Genomic DNA, 15,237 nt, shown 5'->3' with positions numbered 1-15,237 from the left:
AGAGATTTAGGAAGAGAATAGCAATGAAGTCAGCCTAGGAGAAGAGCCAGGAACCTCAGAAGCCTCAGTTCTCTGACTAATGGGGACCAGTGATGACATGCCCATATATTTTTGTGGGAAGCAAAGTGTCTAGCTTGTTCTTATCCTCAGCCAGTTGTGACCCCAGAAACATCGCTTCCTCCCCACCCATTCTGGGATGAATCAGCTTTGAGGTGTGTCACAGAAAATTCAGGGCTGGTTCACTCATCTATACAAGGCTCTCCACAAACATGGCAGGTGCATCACAGAGTGTGATGTCATCAGTGCCTAAGTTACACCTCAGCAGGATGTTCGAGGACTTTTATCAGTGAGGTCCCATTAGTAGGCAGCTATAATTTACCAGTTCATTTGCTATTGGTTTTCCTTTTTCAATTGTCTGGTCTTAGGGTATGCAGAAGCTTAGAAACAAATTAAAAGGCTTTGTCTCCTAGCCTGTCTTTCCTGCCTGAGTCTTCAGGCTCTCTACTCTTTTATGATGTCTCCTCAGTCTACAACTCACCTTCTGGTCCTGACTCTGGATTAGCCCTTAGCAAATGGCCTCCTCCCTCTGTAGTCCACCCCGAGGGGTTTTCTGGGAGAAGAACACTGATGGTACTCCTGAGCTCTTTGGAAACATCAGCTCTGTCTAAGCACTCAGTATGGACCAAATTACTGAGTCCTCATGACATTCCCAAGAGGGTGACAGTGCAGCAATCCCTTCTCACACATAAGCACCCAGAGTAGGACATGTTTCCACTTACTAAGTTGGCATTGTGCTGTTGCTGGCGGTTTCCTTGTCCTGCCTGGTCCCGCAGCTACTAGTTAACAACACACCTAGTTAAGAGCTAAGCCATTAGTTAGCCACACACAAACACACAAAAACACTAGTTAGCCATACACCTAAGCCATTAGCTAGCCATAGAGGACAGGCAATGGTGGCCACACCCTTAATCCCAGCACTCAGGAGACAGTGGCAAATGGATCTCTGTGAGTTCAAGGCCACCCTGGGCTATGTGAGAGTGAATCAGTCTAAAAGAGAAACAGAGCTCACACCTTTGGTACCAGCACTTGGGATGACACTAGGGAGGTGGAGGCGGGAGTGATATGGCTGGGTAGAGAGAGGAATATAAGGTGGGAGGAGACAGGAACTCATTGCAATTTAGGCAGCCTGAGGAGCAGTGCAGTTTGGAGATGAAATCAGAGGACAGGATCGCCCCCTCTGTCCGAGCATTGGTAAAGGTGGGAACTCTAGTGGCTGGCCACTTTGCTTCTCTGGTCTTCAGCTTTAACCTCAATATCTGTCTTTGGGCTTTTATTATTCGTGCTACAATTTGTAACCATGGAATTTGTTCTCTGATCCAGAACAAGTGGCAGGGGGTAGATCATTTTGGAAGGACAGAAAAGTCATGGCAACTGCGACATCTTCCTCAATCTGTGGAGTAGAATGGTGATTGGCTAGGCACTTAGAGCTAGGGAACAGGTGAAAAAAAGAAACAGATTGTGGTCTTTGACCTAGTCATAACATCATTGGACTGCCACAGCCATGACCCTGACTTTGGATGACTAAGACATCATTTTTCTGTAAGTTTGAATAGAATTTGTAGGAGTAGAGAAAAAGAATTACTGAAAGTGAGAGGTTCTTAAGAGTTGGAAGATTTGAACATGGTCTATGGAGACAGGAGCATGGGCTGCACTAGATATCTTCTGAGACCAAACTCTGTTTTCAGAGAATGTGCTACTATGGCGTCAAATCATGGAGGATGGGGAAGGTAATGGCTTCTATGAAGATTCAGACATGCCTGAAAGATCTGAATGCCCAAATCAGGGTCAATTAAGTCAAGACTGAAGGAAGGAATCATTAGCATATTGTATTTAGAGGGGGGCTTGGCCTGGTTGGTCAGTAGAGACATGTGGAGAGCAAATTACCCCCAGAAGTTCAGGGGGATCTGAACATGGGCGCTCCAAGGAGGCACAGAGTGATGGAAGCCCTTCTACTAACACATGGTGCCTGTTTTTCTTGATGAAGTTAGAAGATGTGGGTGAAATCATTGAGAAAATCCGGATTGGTCATGATAACACAGGCGTCAACCCAGGGTGGCACTGTTCCCATGTGGACATCCGCAGGCTCCTCCCTGATAAAGACGTAAGTCTGAGATGTGTCTGCCCCGCTACATCATCTGACTTTGTCCAGAAAGAGTTCACAGCAGAGTGACTTGGTGGTTGCTTCGGCCTCCGGGCTTGTTAACTAGCTCAGGTCTGAGGCAGACAACAGTTTAGGCAATCTATTTTGGTCTCTGTCTCTGCCCAAGTCCCAAAGCCACAGAACCAGTGAGTGACCAGCATGTTCTTCCTTCTATTCAGGGTCAACCCCAGAGGAAAATCAAACCTGAACAATTTGGAAATACTAGAAAAAATGCAAACTTCCATATTTAAAAGACAGTGAGGTGCTGATGACAAGACAAATTTAAAAACAGAGCCCTTTGTGTCATAGACAGAATTCAGATATTTATTAAGTGACCCAAGAGGAACAGCCTTCAAAAGCTAACTCATCCTGCTATGGGTGTGCGAGCCTCCAAGGCTAGGTCTTCTGAAACAGGTGCAGAAAGGTTCCCTGTGTTTTCGTACAGTGAGGCAACATCTTTGTCTTTGGTTCTGGTGAGGATGCTGGTAAATCTTGGAGCTTCTGGTTCCCACCTTCCAGACTAGTCTTCCTCCCGCCTCCTTACCCCAGGGCACAGAGACCTTGACCTTCCCATGTGATCGATGGCTTGCCACCTCCGAGGATGACAAGAAGACCATTCGAGAACTGGTCCCTTATGACATCTTCACTGAGAAGTACATGAAGGATGGGTCCTTACGACAAGTCTACAAGGAAGTGGAGGAGCCCCTGGACAGTAAGTGTGCGTGGGAAAGGTGGCCTTTGTCACACAGGCAGCTCCAGGACCACACACCTCCCTGAAAAGCACCAGGCCCTGTCAGATTAAACATGGCCACACATGAGAGTGGTTTAGCTTGTCACTGGGCAACTGAGGCTCACTCACAGAGGTTAAAGAACTTGCCAAGTTCATGCAGCTGACAGACAGCAGGCCAGTCCCCAGAGTCTTTCCTGTTTCACTGAAAGCTTTGTGCTCTAATATCTTCCTACTTCTACAGCATGACACATCCCAACAGGTCACCCTCTGCCTGGCTTACCCTGCTCTTGACTTTCTGTATGCTCTGTTTATTTGGTCACCAGTGGGAGTGGTTTGGTCCTTTCCACTCTTGCAGCACAGCCTAGGGCTGGAGTGTAGTCAATGGGAGAGTGTTTGCCTAACGCATGAGCCTCTGTTTTGAAACCCTGTAGTGTAAAAGAAATCTCCAAGCAAGGCATGTCTCTGGAGTCTAGGTACAGCTTTGGACTGATCTAGGGTCGTGGGGTTTTGTTTTCTGCATGAACCATTGTCTATCTTCCACAGATGTTATCTCTCTGGGGTTTTGTTTTCTGCATGAACTGTCACTATCATCTACAGATACTATCTCTCTGGGTTTGGTTTTCTGCATGAACGGGCCACTATAGTACACGGATGCTATCTCTCTGTAGGGTTTGAATCATCCTGACCACCCACTTCATGTACTTCTTCCTCCCTTTGGTCTCAGTGACATCACCATTTTCTGGTTATCTTCCTATCTCTCTAAGTAGTCCACTTAGTGCTGGGTCTTTTCTGTATCTACTGGCATTCAAGGCTCACTCCTCAGCCTTCTCTTCTCACTGCACTGTGGCACACACATGTGTCCTTCCCTTACCACATGGCTAGTGCTGTCCATGTCACTCCCTATGTTACTATTCAATAATCAATGTTATCTGTTAAAGTTTCTACCACTGATGATACACAAAAGATGCCCACAGTCCTCCCAACAGGACACTCTACACAGACTATACAAACTCTAAGAACTTGGAAAACCAACCCAAATTTATGGTGCTATAGTTTTTTGGAAGAACTGGAGTAAAACCCAGGGTTCCAGTAAAACTTAGGATTCTCTTATGAAGCTGGTGGAGGCGGGGCACAGATCTTCCTGCTGATAGAGTCAAGAGACAAGAGGCAAACATATTTCCTTTTCTGTAAAACAGCCACAGCCCCTGCTTTTCTTTAATCTGAGCCATCTTGCCCAAGAGTAATTCTCTCCATCCACATCTTTCTCTGAATTTTCCTTGCCGTTCAGTCAGGGAGACGTGTCTTTTCTACTTGGACCCTGAGCTGCCGTTTCCAGCAACACCCTTGAGACGTTCTCTATAAACTGTATACCACAGAACTCACTCCGAGGTTTCTAAGGAAACACCTCTTCCCTCACAAGCTGTGTGGCCTGGGTGGGACTGGAGGGAGGAGGATCCAGAAATAGCTGGATCCCACGAACCCGCATTGCTCAGCATCAGAGGCCAAATTGGCTTTCTTAATTCCCAAAGGACCAGAGAAAAACAGCAGGAGGTAGAGTGGGAGAGAAGACCATTCGGTCACAGCCCCAAGAATACAGCCGCCCAGTCTGGGACAAGGACTGTAGAAAAGGCGTCTTAACAGGTTCACCCACCTGTGACAATTTAGAATGTGGAGCAGGCTTCAATGCAGCCAGAAGTGAAGGGAGATGGCACAGAGAGGACAGTCATCAACTCTTGTGTCTAAGCTGTGACAGGATTCCTAATGATATTGGCTTGACAGACTTGGGTAATGCTGTCTCTTATAAGCAACACAGAGACAATCTTATCATCAGTTATTGAGGCCCATGGCATGCTTGCTGGTTCTGCACCAAGCTAAGCAGGGTAGAGCTGGAGCAAATGGTCCTGAAATCTTGTCTGTATCAGGGGACATGCCTCTGACCATCAAGCAACAGGGGGCTTAGGAGAATGAGTGGCCATGAAGAAGGGAAAGGTGAGGGTTGGCTTGGAGAAGGGGTTGGATACAGGAGGGATAAAGTTCCATTCAGATGTATGATTGTGTGACGCTGGGGTCTAGTCTCAGTGGAGGCAGTCATTGGTGACAGCAGTTGGGAGTCTGAAGCACAGAGACCTGGGTTGAAGATAAAGACTTATGAGGTCAAGGAAAACAAAGGTAGACTGTGCAAAATGAGAGAAGAGGGGAGAAGGTGGAACTAACGAATTTAGTGGCCACGGGCTGTGTGGAAGATGAGGAACCCACCTACGTCAGAGGGAAGCATGATGCTGCAGAAACCAGCGGGGAAAAGGGCTCACCAGGAACCATGTGTGGGTGTGAACGTGTCTGTAACTGTGGGTGCAAGCTGAGCTAGAGGTGGCTGCACTGAGTTAGAGGTGGCTGCACTGAGTTAGACGTGGCTGCACTGAGTTAGACGTGGCTGCACTGAGTTAGACGTGGCTGCACTGAGTTAGAGGTGGCTGCACTGAGTTAGACGTGGCTGCGCTGAGTTAGAGGTGGCTGCGCTGAGTTAGAGGTGGCTGCGCTGAGTTAGAGGTGGCTGCGCTGAGTTAGAGGTGGCTGCGCTGAGTTAGAGGTGGCTGCGCTGAGCTAGAGGTGGCTGCGCTGAGTTAGAGGTGGCTGCACTGAGTTAGAGGTGGCTGTGGGCCACTTACAAGGGTTGGAAAGAAAGCCCATCTCAGTCGCTGTAGGAAAGAGAACCATTTTCTAAGGTCTCATAAGTCACTAGGGTTCACAGGAACAGCCCTCAATCCAGGGTAGGTATCACACTGCATACAGTGCCATTGCACTCTGGGTCTGTGTTAACCCTGGGGGGTCATTTCTCTGGGTGGCCAAAAACAGTGCTTCAGGAACCCCTCATCCTCCCAGATTCCAACCACTGCTCTAAAAGCTTCTTCCCCATCCTCTTCTCTTAGGGACAGTCCAACCAAGTCCTGTGATCCTTGGCTAGAAATTCCAAATTCCCCAGAGCAAAGGGCTACAGAGAGGGGAACAAAGCCTTCCGAGCATCTGTAGAAGCATATGAAGGACTTGGTTGTCCACAGGTCTGGAGGCTGGGCGAGCAGTCTTCTAATTGTAATAGCCAGCTAGCAGTCACCCTTGCTGAGCCACGGCAGCAGACCAAAACCAAGACACCACACTAATTTCAATTCTCCTCAGGAGCTTTGGATACTGGCACCATGGGGACAAAGGATAAGGCATCAGTCACTGTACCTTTGGGGGAAAGCATTTGCCTGGGGTATAGGGCAAGGTGTAGGGTACCAGTGGCTGAAGAGTAATCAGAGTAAGAAAGGAAGAGTGGTGATTGAAAACTAAAGCTAACGTGCTGCCACCCTTCTCTTCCCTGTCTGTCTCCCCATCCAACTTGATGTGCAGTTGTGTTGTACTCGGTACAGATCTTCACAGGGAACGTTCCTGGGGCCGGGACAGATGCCAAGGTCTACATCACCATCTACGGAGACCTTGGGGACACTGGGGAGCGGTACCTTGGCAAGTCAGAGAACCGCACCAACAAGTTCGAGAGAGGAACGGTAGGAGAGACACACTGGGTTCATGCCCAGTCAGTGCACTTCTCTGGGTCCCGTACATGGGGTGGGGTGGAGTGGAAGGTGGGTCTACGCTCTAGATTGTCCTCTATGTGGAAGTGGCCTCCTCAGAAAGCCAGCTCACTGTGGGCAGTTCATGCATGTGGCAGTGGAGGCTGCAGGATGCCAGGGGCGGGCCTGACTGAGACTTGATGAGGGGCCTGGAAGCCTGGCTCTGCCTTCATCCCCTTGTCTCACTCAGCTGTGCTGACCTTGGTTTCCGTGTCTCAGGATGAGGAATCAAATATAAATTGTCTAACGTGTGTCATACAGAGCTAAGGCCTCCAGGAACAATAGAAATAATACTGGGGACCAGAAGGACTCCTCTCTGTCACCCAGATAGACTAACCTTGACCTGGCCTGTCTATAGAGGGCCAAGCATCTCTCTACTAAGGCTCTGTGGCTACACAGAAGCTGGAAAGTCACATGACCAGTCAGTATCCACAGCATCTCTAGCTCTGATGCACTGTGATTTACAAGGACAAAGTCCATCCAAATTTCCCCTTCTATACAGCTCAGCCTCCCTCCCCCACCACAGCTCCTCTCCCTTCTGTGCTTCCTGCCACACCCTTCACTGGATCCTCGGTTTCTTTCCTTCATCTCCATGTGCCTAAGTCTACCCAAAACCCTACAGGCTAGGGGATCTCCAAGGAGAACAGTCATGGAACTGGTCTGGCGGCAGTCTAGCCCGTGGCCATGTATGTGCAGGCAGTCGTGCATGTCCTGAGAGCCTGGTGCTCAGCCAGACAGGCCCCTTTTGTACTGAAGCACCTGCTACTGGTAAGGAGAGAAATAGGCCTGGGACAAGCAACAGGTATTCTGACAGTGTCTCACAAACTGTGTGAAATGCTTGAAGACTATGATCAATGCAGATGAAGGATGCTGGCCCACATCTGTTGACCAGAAACTTCAACTATTGAGTTCACTGGAGTCAAATTGAACACACCCTCCACTTGGTTGCCTCTGTGTAAAAGGACGATCTTAACGTGTGCCCAGGAGTGTTTGCAGCAGGACAGCTCTTCCATCACCATCAGCCCTTCCTCATCTGCCTCTGCATTGAACCCAACCTGGTCTCCCTAGCAGGTGCCACGAGCCCACCAGTCAACCCATCCAGTGCTAGTAGAGCACTCACTACCTGCAGTCCCCCAGGGACACAAAAATCATAGATATCACCAAATCTGCCATGGTTATCTGCAACTTTCAGGACCTGCCATGCACAGCCCGCCTGCTATGTCCCCAGCAGGCCACTGAGCACATTTTGAAGAGTAGCCACACTTCGGCTTCTATGCCTTTCCATGTGTTTTCTCTGTATTCATGCCCATGTGCCATAGAAGCTCCTTGTTGTGCTGCAGTGAGGTCTAGTTTCTCCTTTGCCTATGAGGCATAGCACTGGCTAAATGCTTCTTGTCATTGGCATTTCAGTGGGATGTAGTGGAACTTTTTACACCAGGACATTCAAATGGAGATGGGGACTGACTCTTCTTTGTAACCACACACATATCCACTCTATGGGGAATGTCCCACAATTGCTCTGCTATTTCCAAAGGGATGAGGCCCCAGATGACTTCTGATTCTCCACAGGAAGAGCTGTCCTGCTGCAAACACTCCTGGGCACACGTTAAGATCTTCCTTTTACACAGAGGCAACCAAGTGGAGGGTGTGTTCAGTTTGACTCCAGTGAACTCAATAGTTGCAGTTTCTGGTCAACAGACATGGGCCAACATCCCTCATCTGCATTGATCATAGTCTTCAAGCATTTCACACAGTTGTGAGACACTGTCTTCCAAACACCCACAGGCGCATCCCAATAAAAATGTGGGCAAAGGAGGTTTTCACCCAAGGAGGGGCATATAGGAGTAGACCGTGTAATGGAGCCAGTGAGGAAGTGAGCCTTGAACTTGGACTTTAAATTGGTTTTAGAGGGGATCCCCATCTGGGAATATCTACTCAACCCAGTAATTAGGAAGATGGGGTTTATGGGGCTTAAAATGAGGTGTCCCCACCAAGTCCCCATACTTGGACTCTCCAGGCCGACACCTTCATCATTGAGGCTGCTGACCTGGGTGTCATCTACAAGATCAAGCTCCGCCATGACAACACCAAATGGTGTGCCGACTGGTATGTGGAGAAGGTGGAGATCTGGAACGACACCAACGAGGATGAGTTTCTATTCCTGTGCGGGCGTTGGCTGTCCTTGAAGAAGGAGGATGGGCGTCTGGAGAGGCTCTTTTATGAGAAGGTACAAGGGGAACTGAGACCTACACACAACCACAGCCTCTTGTTTTTATGCTCAGGGAAGATCTTTGGAGCAGAAGGTGCCGGTGCTGCAGTGAGCTGAGGCTGTTCTTTTCCTTGCAGGAGTACACTGGCGACCGCAGTAGCAACTGCAGCAGCCCTGCTGATTTCTGGGAGATCGCCCTGAGTTCCAAGATGGCAGATGTGGACATTGCCACAGTGACAGGACCCATGGCTGACTATGTTCAGGATGGCCCTGGTAAGCAGAGCAGGGAGCTCTTTGGAAGATGACCAGGCATGGGGAAACAACTTTAAACTCTTAGACAGGCTGTCACTGTAGCCCCACTGTTATTGATGAACTGGGTCTTGTGTACAACAGCGCTATGAGGTGAGCAGGCAGAGAGGAGCCCCCTCCAAACCAAGCCATGGATAGAGTTTTGGTGATGGTCTCCTTTATCCACCAGAAGGGAATTGTCCTAATCTCTGCCCTCACTCAGGTTCTCAGAACATGATTCTGGCTAGGTGACCTGGGCCAATGCAACAGAAAACAAAACCAACAGTGGAAATCGGCCACCCAAAATGTAATGTAGTATGTACTGGTGTTCAGGAAAGAGGTCCCAAGCTATTCTTTGGGGGACTTAATACCCATTCTGACAATAATACCAGCTTTGGATAAAGCCAATCTCTTGGGCTTTGTGTTTGCAGTATCCTAACTCCTTGAGAAATTCATTTCACCTATCATATTTTTTAAATAAGACCATTCTATGTTTATTTCTTGAACATTTATAAGCCCTCCCTTCTTAGATTTAAGAGCGTGACCAGCACAATGACCCCTCTAAGAAAGCATGGCACAGGTCTATGGGGCCAGCAGAGATTGGCACTCTGTATACCACCATCTCACTGTGTGAAAAATGGCAGAATCCACAAAGTGGATGTCCTGTGGAAAAGTCAGGAGAGCTAAGCAAGGCATGTGCTAGTGTACAGTGCCAGGCTAGTGACTCTACTCAGGACAGGCTAGCCGGACCCTTTCAGAGAGATACCCAATCTAAGCTTACTGCAGCAAGGTTATGCCCCCTGTCATCTGAGATGACTGGCCAGGAGAATGGTCCTTGGCTTGTTGATTCCTGGCTGCAATTGTCAGGGACCTGGAAATAGTGACCTAAACAACTTTAACATTTTTCTAGTGCATAGAAATTCAAAAGCAAGCCATTTAAAATTGATTCAACAGGTCTTGGATGCCCAGGGAGCTAGGCTTCTACAACCCATTCACTCAGAAACCTCATAAAAGGCTCCTATCCTAAAGGTCACCCAAGATAACCTTCCGAGAAGAGAGCCGAAACACCAACCATCAAATGCTCATCTTTTTTTTTTTTTTTGAGACAGGGTTTCTCTGCTTTGTTTTGGAGGCTGACCTGAAACTCACTCTGTAGACCAGGCTGGCCTCAAACTCACAGAGATTCTCCTGCCTCTGCCTCCCGAGTGCTGGGATTAAAGGCGTGTGCTACCAATGCCTGGCTCAGATGCTCATCTTAAGCAGAATGGATAGAAGTGTATTCCTTCTAGGAGAGCCAGACCTTTAAAACAATTACCCCAGAATTCCATGCATCAATCACCGGCTTACCTATTAGTACCATCCCTAGTGGAAGGAAAATGGATTTTGATTGAGTCTCTAGAATCTAAGTTTCATGACCTAAATGAGTTTGTCTGATGATACCACTAACCTGGTTTGGTTTGGAAATGGATGCCTCTAGGACTTCCCTCATCTGTGTTACAGGTAAAATACTTTGGTTAGTATTCCCCAATTTCTACTCTCTGTGAGAACCTCCTCCTCAACAGTGGTTAGTATTTTGGGCATGTAACCCCAGACCTGGTAGGAAGTTGCCCTTATACTTCCTTACCTGGTAGGGAAAGATTCAAGGAAGATATTGGCCAATAAGTTTTCCAGAAGCTTGGCACACCAAGGGACACAAGGGCACTCTCTGGTCTTCCCATTCGGGCATTACTGACTGCTTCATGCCTACAGAGCAGACACATACCACCATGAACTTGCAGCCTATCTGGAAGGCTTTGCTGCACTTGGTCTCTGAGCAAAGAAAGGAAAGTTCCCAAATGACCCTCCCAAGGTCATGCCAAGTTCCCAAGCCCTTTGCCCGTGGGTGGGGCCTGTTGTAAAGTTAACCCCACCATCTCCCGCAGTGATCCCCTACTATGTGTCAGTGACCACTGGGAAGCACAAGGATGCAGCCACTGATAGCCGAGCCTTCATCTTACTCATTGGGGAAGATGATGAGCGCAGCAACCGCATCTGGCTGGACTATCCCCAGGGGAAGCGAGGCTTCAGCTGCGGCTCTGTGGAGGAGTTCTATGTCGGCGGCTTGGATGTGGGCATCATCAAGAAAATCGAGGTGCTGGCCCTGGGTCCCCATGATGGTGACTGCCCCTGGGGAGTGAAACAAACTGGTCAGCATGTGGGGGTAGGGATCTGGGAGCAGAACTACGACCTGGAGCCCTTCTGAGTTGAGGCAGATCTCCAGCCTCCACCATCAGTCAGGGTGGGGGGAGGGGTGACCTCAAGTTCCCCATGCTCTGGTCATTCAGTAGAGATACCCTGCGTTCTCATTTTCTCATTGCTATGTAACAAATTACCATTAAGTTGATATCTGAAAACAACTCATGTACATGAACTGTCCTAGAGAAAAACAAAGTGTGGCGAAGCCTGTATTTTCTTGAGCCTGCATCCTTCTCTAAGTCAACTAGCTGTCATCAAGATCCATTCTCTTGCTGTTGTTGGAGTGAGACCTTCCATTCCTGTCAGTCCCTGCCTTAAGGTGCTCATCCAAAGCAGTCAGCATTCTCAATCTAGGCCAGTAGGAGACAAACTCTCTCACTTCAGACATCTCTAACTTCTTCTAACCCTAACATCCACATTCTCCCTCAAAGCACTCAGCTTGTGAGGCCAGGCCCACCCAGGGTCATGTTTTGATTAGCCCGGAGACCTGTTCAACCTCTGTTCCTCCCTGGAAGGTCCCCTGGCCACTGAGTGTCTAGCATATTAAGAGGAGCCCCTCGGGATGAGAGCAAAAGGCAGGCAGAGGACACTGAGCAGGGAAGACTTCTTTCACAGCTCTGCCCAGATCCTCACAAGGATGGTGTACCTCACAGCTGGGCCATGACGGAGCCTCCCCCGAGAGCTGCTGGCTGGTAGAGGAGCTATGCTTGGCGGTGCCTACCCAGGGTACCAAATACACATTACGCTGCAACTGTTGGCTTGCCAAGGACCGAGGCGATGGTGTCACCTCCCGTGTCTTTGACCTCCTGGATGCCATGGTGGTGAACATTGGAGTGAAGGTATGTGTGTGTGTGCCCTGCGGGTGGGAGACTCGGGAAAGATGAAAGTGAGGGGCATAGGAGAGTTGTCACCGGGACACTGACAGAAGCGTAGCCTGGAAAGATGGTTGGACACCTATCTCAAGCCAGGAGCCTGCTCTTTTGGTCTGCTGCTGTGTGACATCGGGGAAGTCTCCTAGTTTCTCTGGGCCTTGGTCTTCTCCTATGCCACACTCAAATAACATTTGTCTTCATTGCCTGTTCCATGATCAATCTTGGCAAAAACTGACCGGATCACTAGAAGTCCCTGACGAGCTTTGGATGGTTATCAGCTCTGCCCAGATGTGCACTGTCATGCTCTCCACACCCACAGCATAGCAGCAGGGGGCAAAGGACACCAGAGACTGGAGGCCTCTAGATTTCACAGTGTGGCACTGCTGGTCACATGGGACCCCTCACAGTTGAAACAGCCAAGAGGACAGGAGTTTTACTTTCTATCTAATGGGTCATATGAGCTGGAACAAGTTGTGTAACCTCACAGGTGGTCCTTGTCAGGCAAGAGGGATGTAGGAGGCAAGTGACACACATCTAGTTGGTGATCCAGAGCCCTCCTGCTCACCTGACCTTGTCCGGCTCTTTCTCCCACATGAGCTATGGAGCCAATAACAGCCCAATTCTATTCAGTCAGGCCACCCGTCAAGGTCAGGGCCAAGAAGGTCCTCCCACAGGAAATTGTGCATGTGCCTGCTCATCCCCAGCGGGGAAGTGGAGGGGCACTTTCTACAGCATGGACTTCTCTCTCCATGGCCAGGTGGAGGTGTGGGTGAACCTGCTGCTTACCTTGGGCTTCTGCCCTGACCCGCTTCACAGCCTCTGTGTGTCTTTGTGGTGCTCCCGGCTCACACCACACCCTGTATAGCCGCCACAACTCCTCCCAGCTCAGTCTGAGAAATGCAGATCCACATCCCGCTGGTCACAGGGCAATGATCTTGGGCTGGACGCTTATACAAACACCAGGGCCCTCTGGACTGGCCTCTCTCCAGGATACCAGCCAGAGTGATCGGAGCCCTGCTTCCGTCTCTCCTTTGGAAACACAGAGAGTCATGTGTCTGTAAAGGGAAGGAACAAGGAACACAGAGAACATGGGGGAGCAGGGTGTGGCCTCAGAAACTGGTCTCCTCCAGGCCATCAACACCCTCACTTTGACCTTTCTATCTTTTGTGCCTGTGTGGATAAGAGAGATAAAGGACCAGGTTTCTGCCTGTTCCCAGTAACTCCCCTGGTCACACCTGTCCATTCTCCACAATGGTGTCACATGTTCTGCTGTGAGCCAAGCTCTCACATGCTACTTCTGACCCTGTTGTGCCCTGGAGAAGAGGCCAGGTACTGCAAGAGTCCAGATAGAGCACCTATCTGGAACAGTGGCCAGGGTGTGACCACAGCCAAGTCTTCTGAACAGCATGGGGATTAGGCAGTTGCTCAGGTAAGACAGAACGTGGTAGGTTTGCCATCTCTCTGCCTCTCCCAAGCTCTCAGAGCTACTTGTTGGTCTGTGAGTACCTATTACAAAGAGATGAGTAAAAGCCCAGGCCCCCAGGATCCAGCACACAGGTGACACCTCCACACAAGGCTGCCTCTCACAAAGAGCCTTCAAAGTGCCTCAACTCAAACACCCAGGAAGGGCAGGCTCTGCTCTCCCTCCCCCCAGGGCCTGAAGAAGATGGTCCTTTTGGAACAAAATCCCAATCTAAAGCAGAAATTGAATGAACAGGCAATTGCCCACTCCATAGGTGGCTTGAGGAAGAATTCTCAAAGTCCATCCCACAATGGCATTCCCTGCTCACAGATATCAGAGGCAAGCTGGCTGTGGCAGGAAGATGGGGATACTTAAAACCATTACAGTACCCTCAAATGTATGTCCTTACCATACACATAGGGTCATGCCACAGCCATGACACCGTACCACATGGATGGTGCCATACTATACACATGTATGGCTGTATCGTACACATGGCACCATAGCATATAGCCATTGCACCCACATGGTCGGCCCTGCACCAGCACCAATGGTGTTTGAGCCACCTTTGCATCCCATGACCCTACAAGGAGTGCCCCACAGCTCTCCATAGAGGGAGCAAGGATCGGGCTGGCATCTGAGTTTGGGTGGAGCTCTGAATGCTCCCAAGATGACTGTCCTACCTTCACATGGACACACATGGGTGGGTCACAGAGAACTAGTGGGAGTCACTGGCTGCAATGCCTCTGCCAGAGCCCACCAGCTGGGTGAGTGTGGTGGGGCCAGGAGCAACTGAGTCAACTGTGTCTGGCCAGAGTCGCAGGGCTTGGGGAACATGTCGCTGCTCCCTGGGGACACTGAGAAGGGTTGGGTGCTTTGGTGAGTGGGGCTGAGGGTCAGGAACTTGTCTCTGCCCCGGCAGGTGCTCTATGAAATGACAGTCTGGACTGGTGACGTGGTCGGCGGCGGCACTGACTCCAATATCTTTATGACCCTCTACGGCATCAATGGGAGCACAGAAGAGGTGCAGCTGGACAAAAAGAAGGCCAGGTACCTAGCGGGGGCCTGACCCTGCTCCCTGCTCGCATCCAGCCTCCATCTAACTCCATCCTCAGCCAGGTTGGCTCTGTCCCACCCGCTGCACACAATGAGAACTCATCGCTGCCTTGCCTTGGCTGTTCTTTCCCAACACTTTTCCCTTTTAGGAGCCAGACTAAGCACTCCTCCTCCAGGAAGTCTTCCTTGACTACCAAAGCCATAGCAAATTTTCCTCCTTTAAAACAAACTATTTATTTTATGTGTATGAGCGCTTAGCCTGCATATTATGTTTGTGTGCCACTTGGGTGCTAAGTGCCCATGGAGGACAGAAGAGGGTGTCAGACACTCTGGGACGGGAGTTACAGATAGTTGTGAGCTGCCATGTGGGTGGTGGGCATAGAACCCTGGCCTTCTGGAGGAACAGCCAGCGTTCTTAACCTCCAAGCCATCTCTCCAACCCAGTTCTTTCCTTCTTTTGTTCGCCCGCCTGGTCTCTCAGAAATGACCTCCTTAGGGCCTGCGCGGTTGACACTACTGCACCGTGTTCATTTTCTGGTTTTGTTCCGCACCCTGTCGGTAAGAGACACCCTCAGTG

General features: G+C 49.7%; 1 protein-coding gene across 1 annotated transcript in view; it reads left to right on the top strand.

The window, feature by feature from the left end:
- The window catches only part of Loxhd1 (lipoxygenase homology PLAT domains 1), a 143,220-nt gene that overhangs the window by 93,637 nt on the left and 34,346 nt on the right, over positions 1 to 15,237 (top strand). Inside the window, exons 27-34 of the mRNA XM_040741564.1 lie at positions 2,045 to 2,161; positions 2,750 to 2,912; positions 6,318 to 6,472; positions 8,556 to 8,765; positions 8,885 to 9,020; positions 10,958 to 11,166; positions 11,924 to 12,109; positions 14,527 to 14,654. Coding sequence (XP_040597498.1) covers positions 2,045 to 2,161; positions 2,750 to 2,912; positions 6,318 to 6,472; positions 8,556 to 8,765; positions 8,885 to 9,020; positions 10,958 to 11,166; positions 11,924 to 12,109; positions 14,527 to 14,654 — 1,304 coding nt within the window. The remainder of the gene's footprint in view (positions 1 to 2,044; positions 2,162 to 2,749; positions 2,913 to 6,317; positions 6,473 to 8,555; positions 8,766 to 8,884; positions 9,021 to 10,957; positions 11,167 to 11,923; positions 12,110 to 14,526; positions 14,655 to 15,237) is intronic.

The sequence above is a fragment of the Mesocricetus auratus genome, unplaced genomic scaffold, assembly GCF_017639785.1.
Source record: "Mesocricetus auratus isolate SY011 unplaced genomic scaffold, BCM_Maur_2.0 Super-Scaffold_6730, whole genome shotgun sequence".
Classification (NCBI taxonomy): Eukaryota; Metazoa; Chordata; class Mammalia; order Rodentia; family Cricetidae; genus Mesocricetus; species Mesocricetus auratus.
Note: the sequence above shows the minus strand (reverse complement) of the source record. Positions and strands in the feature narration are given on the sequence as shown.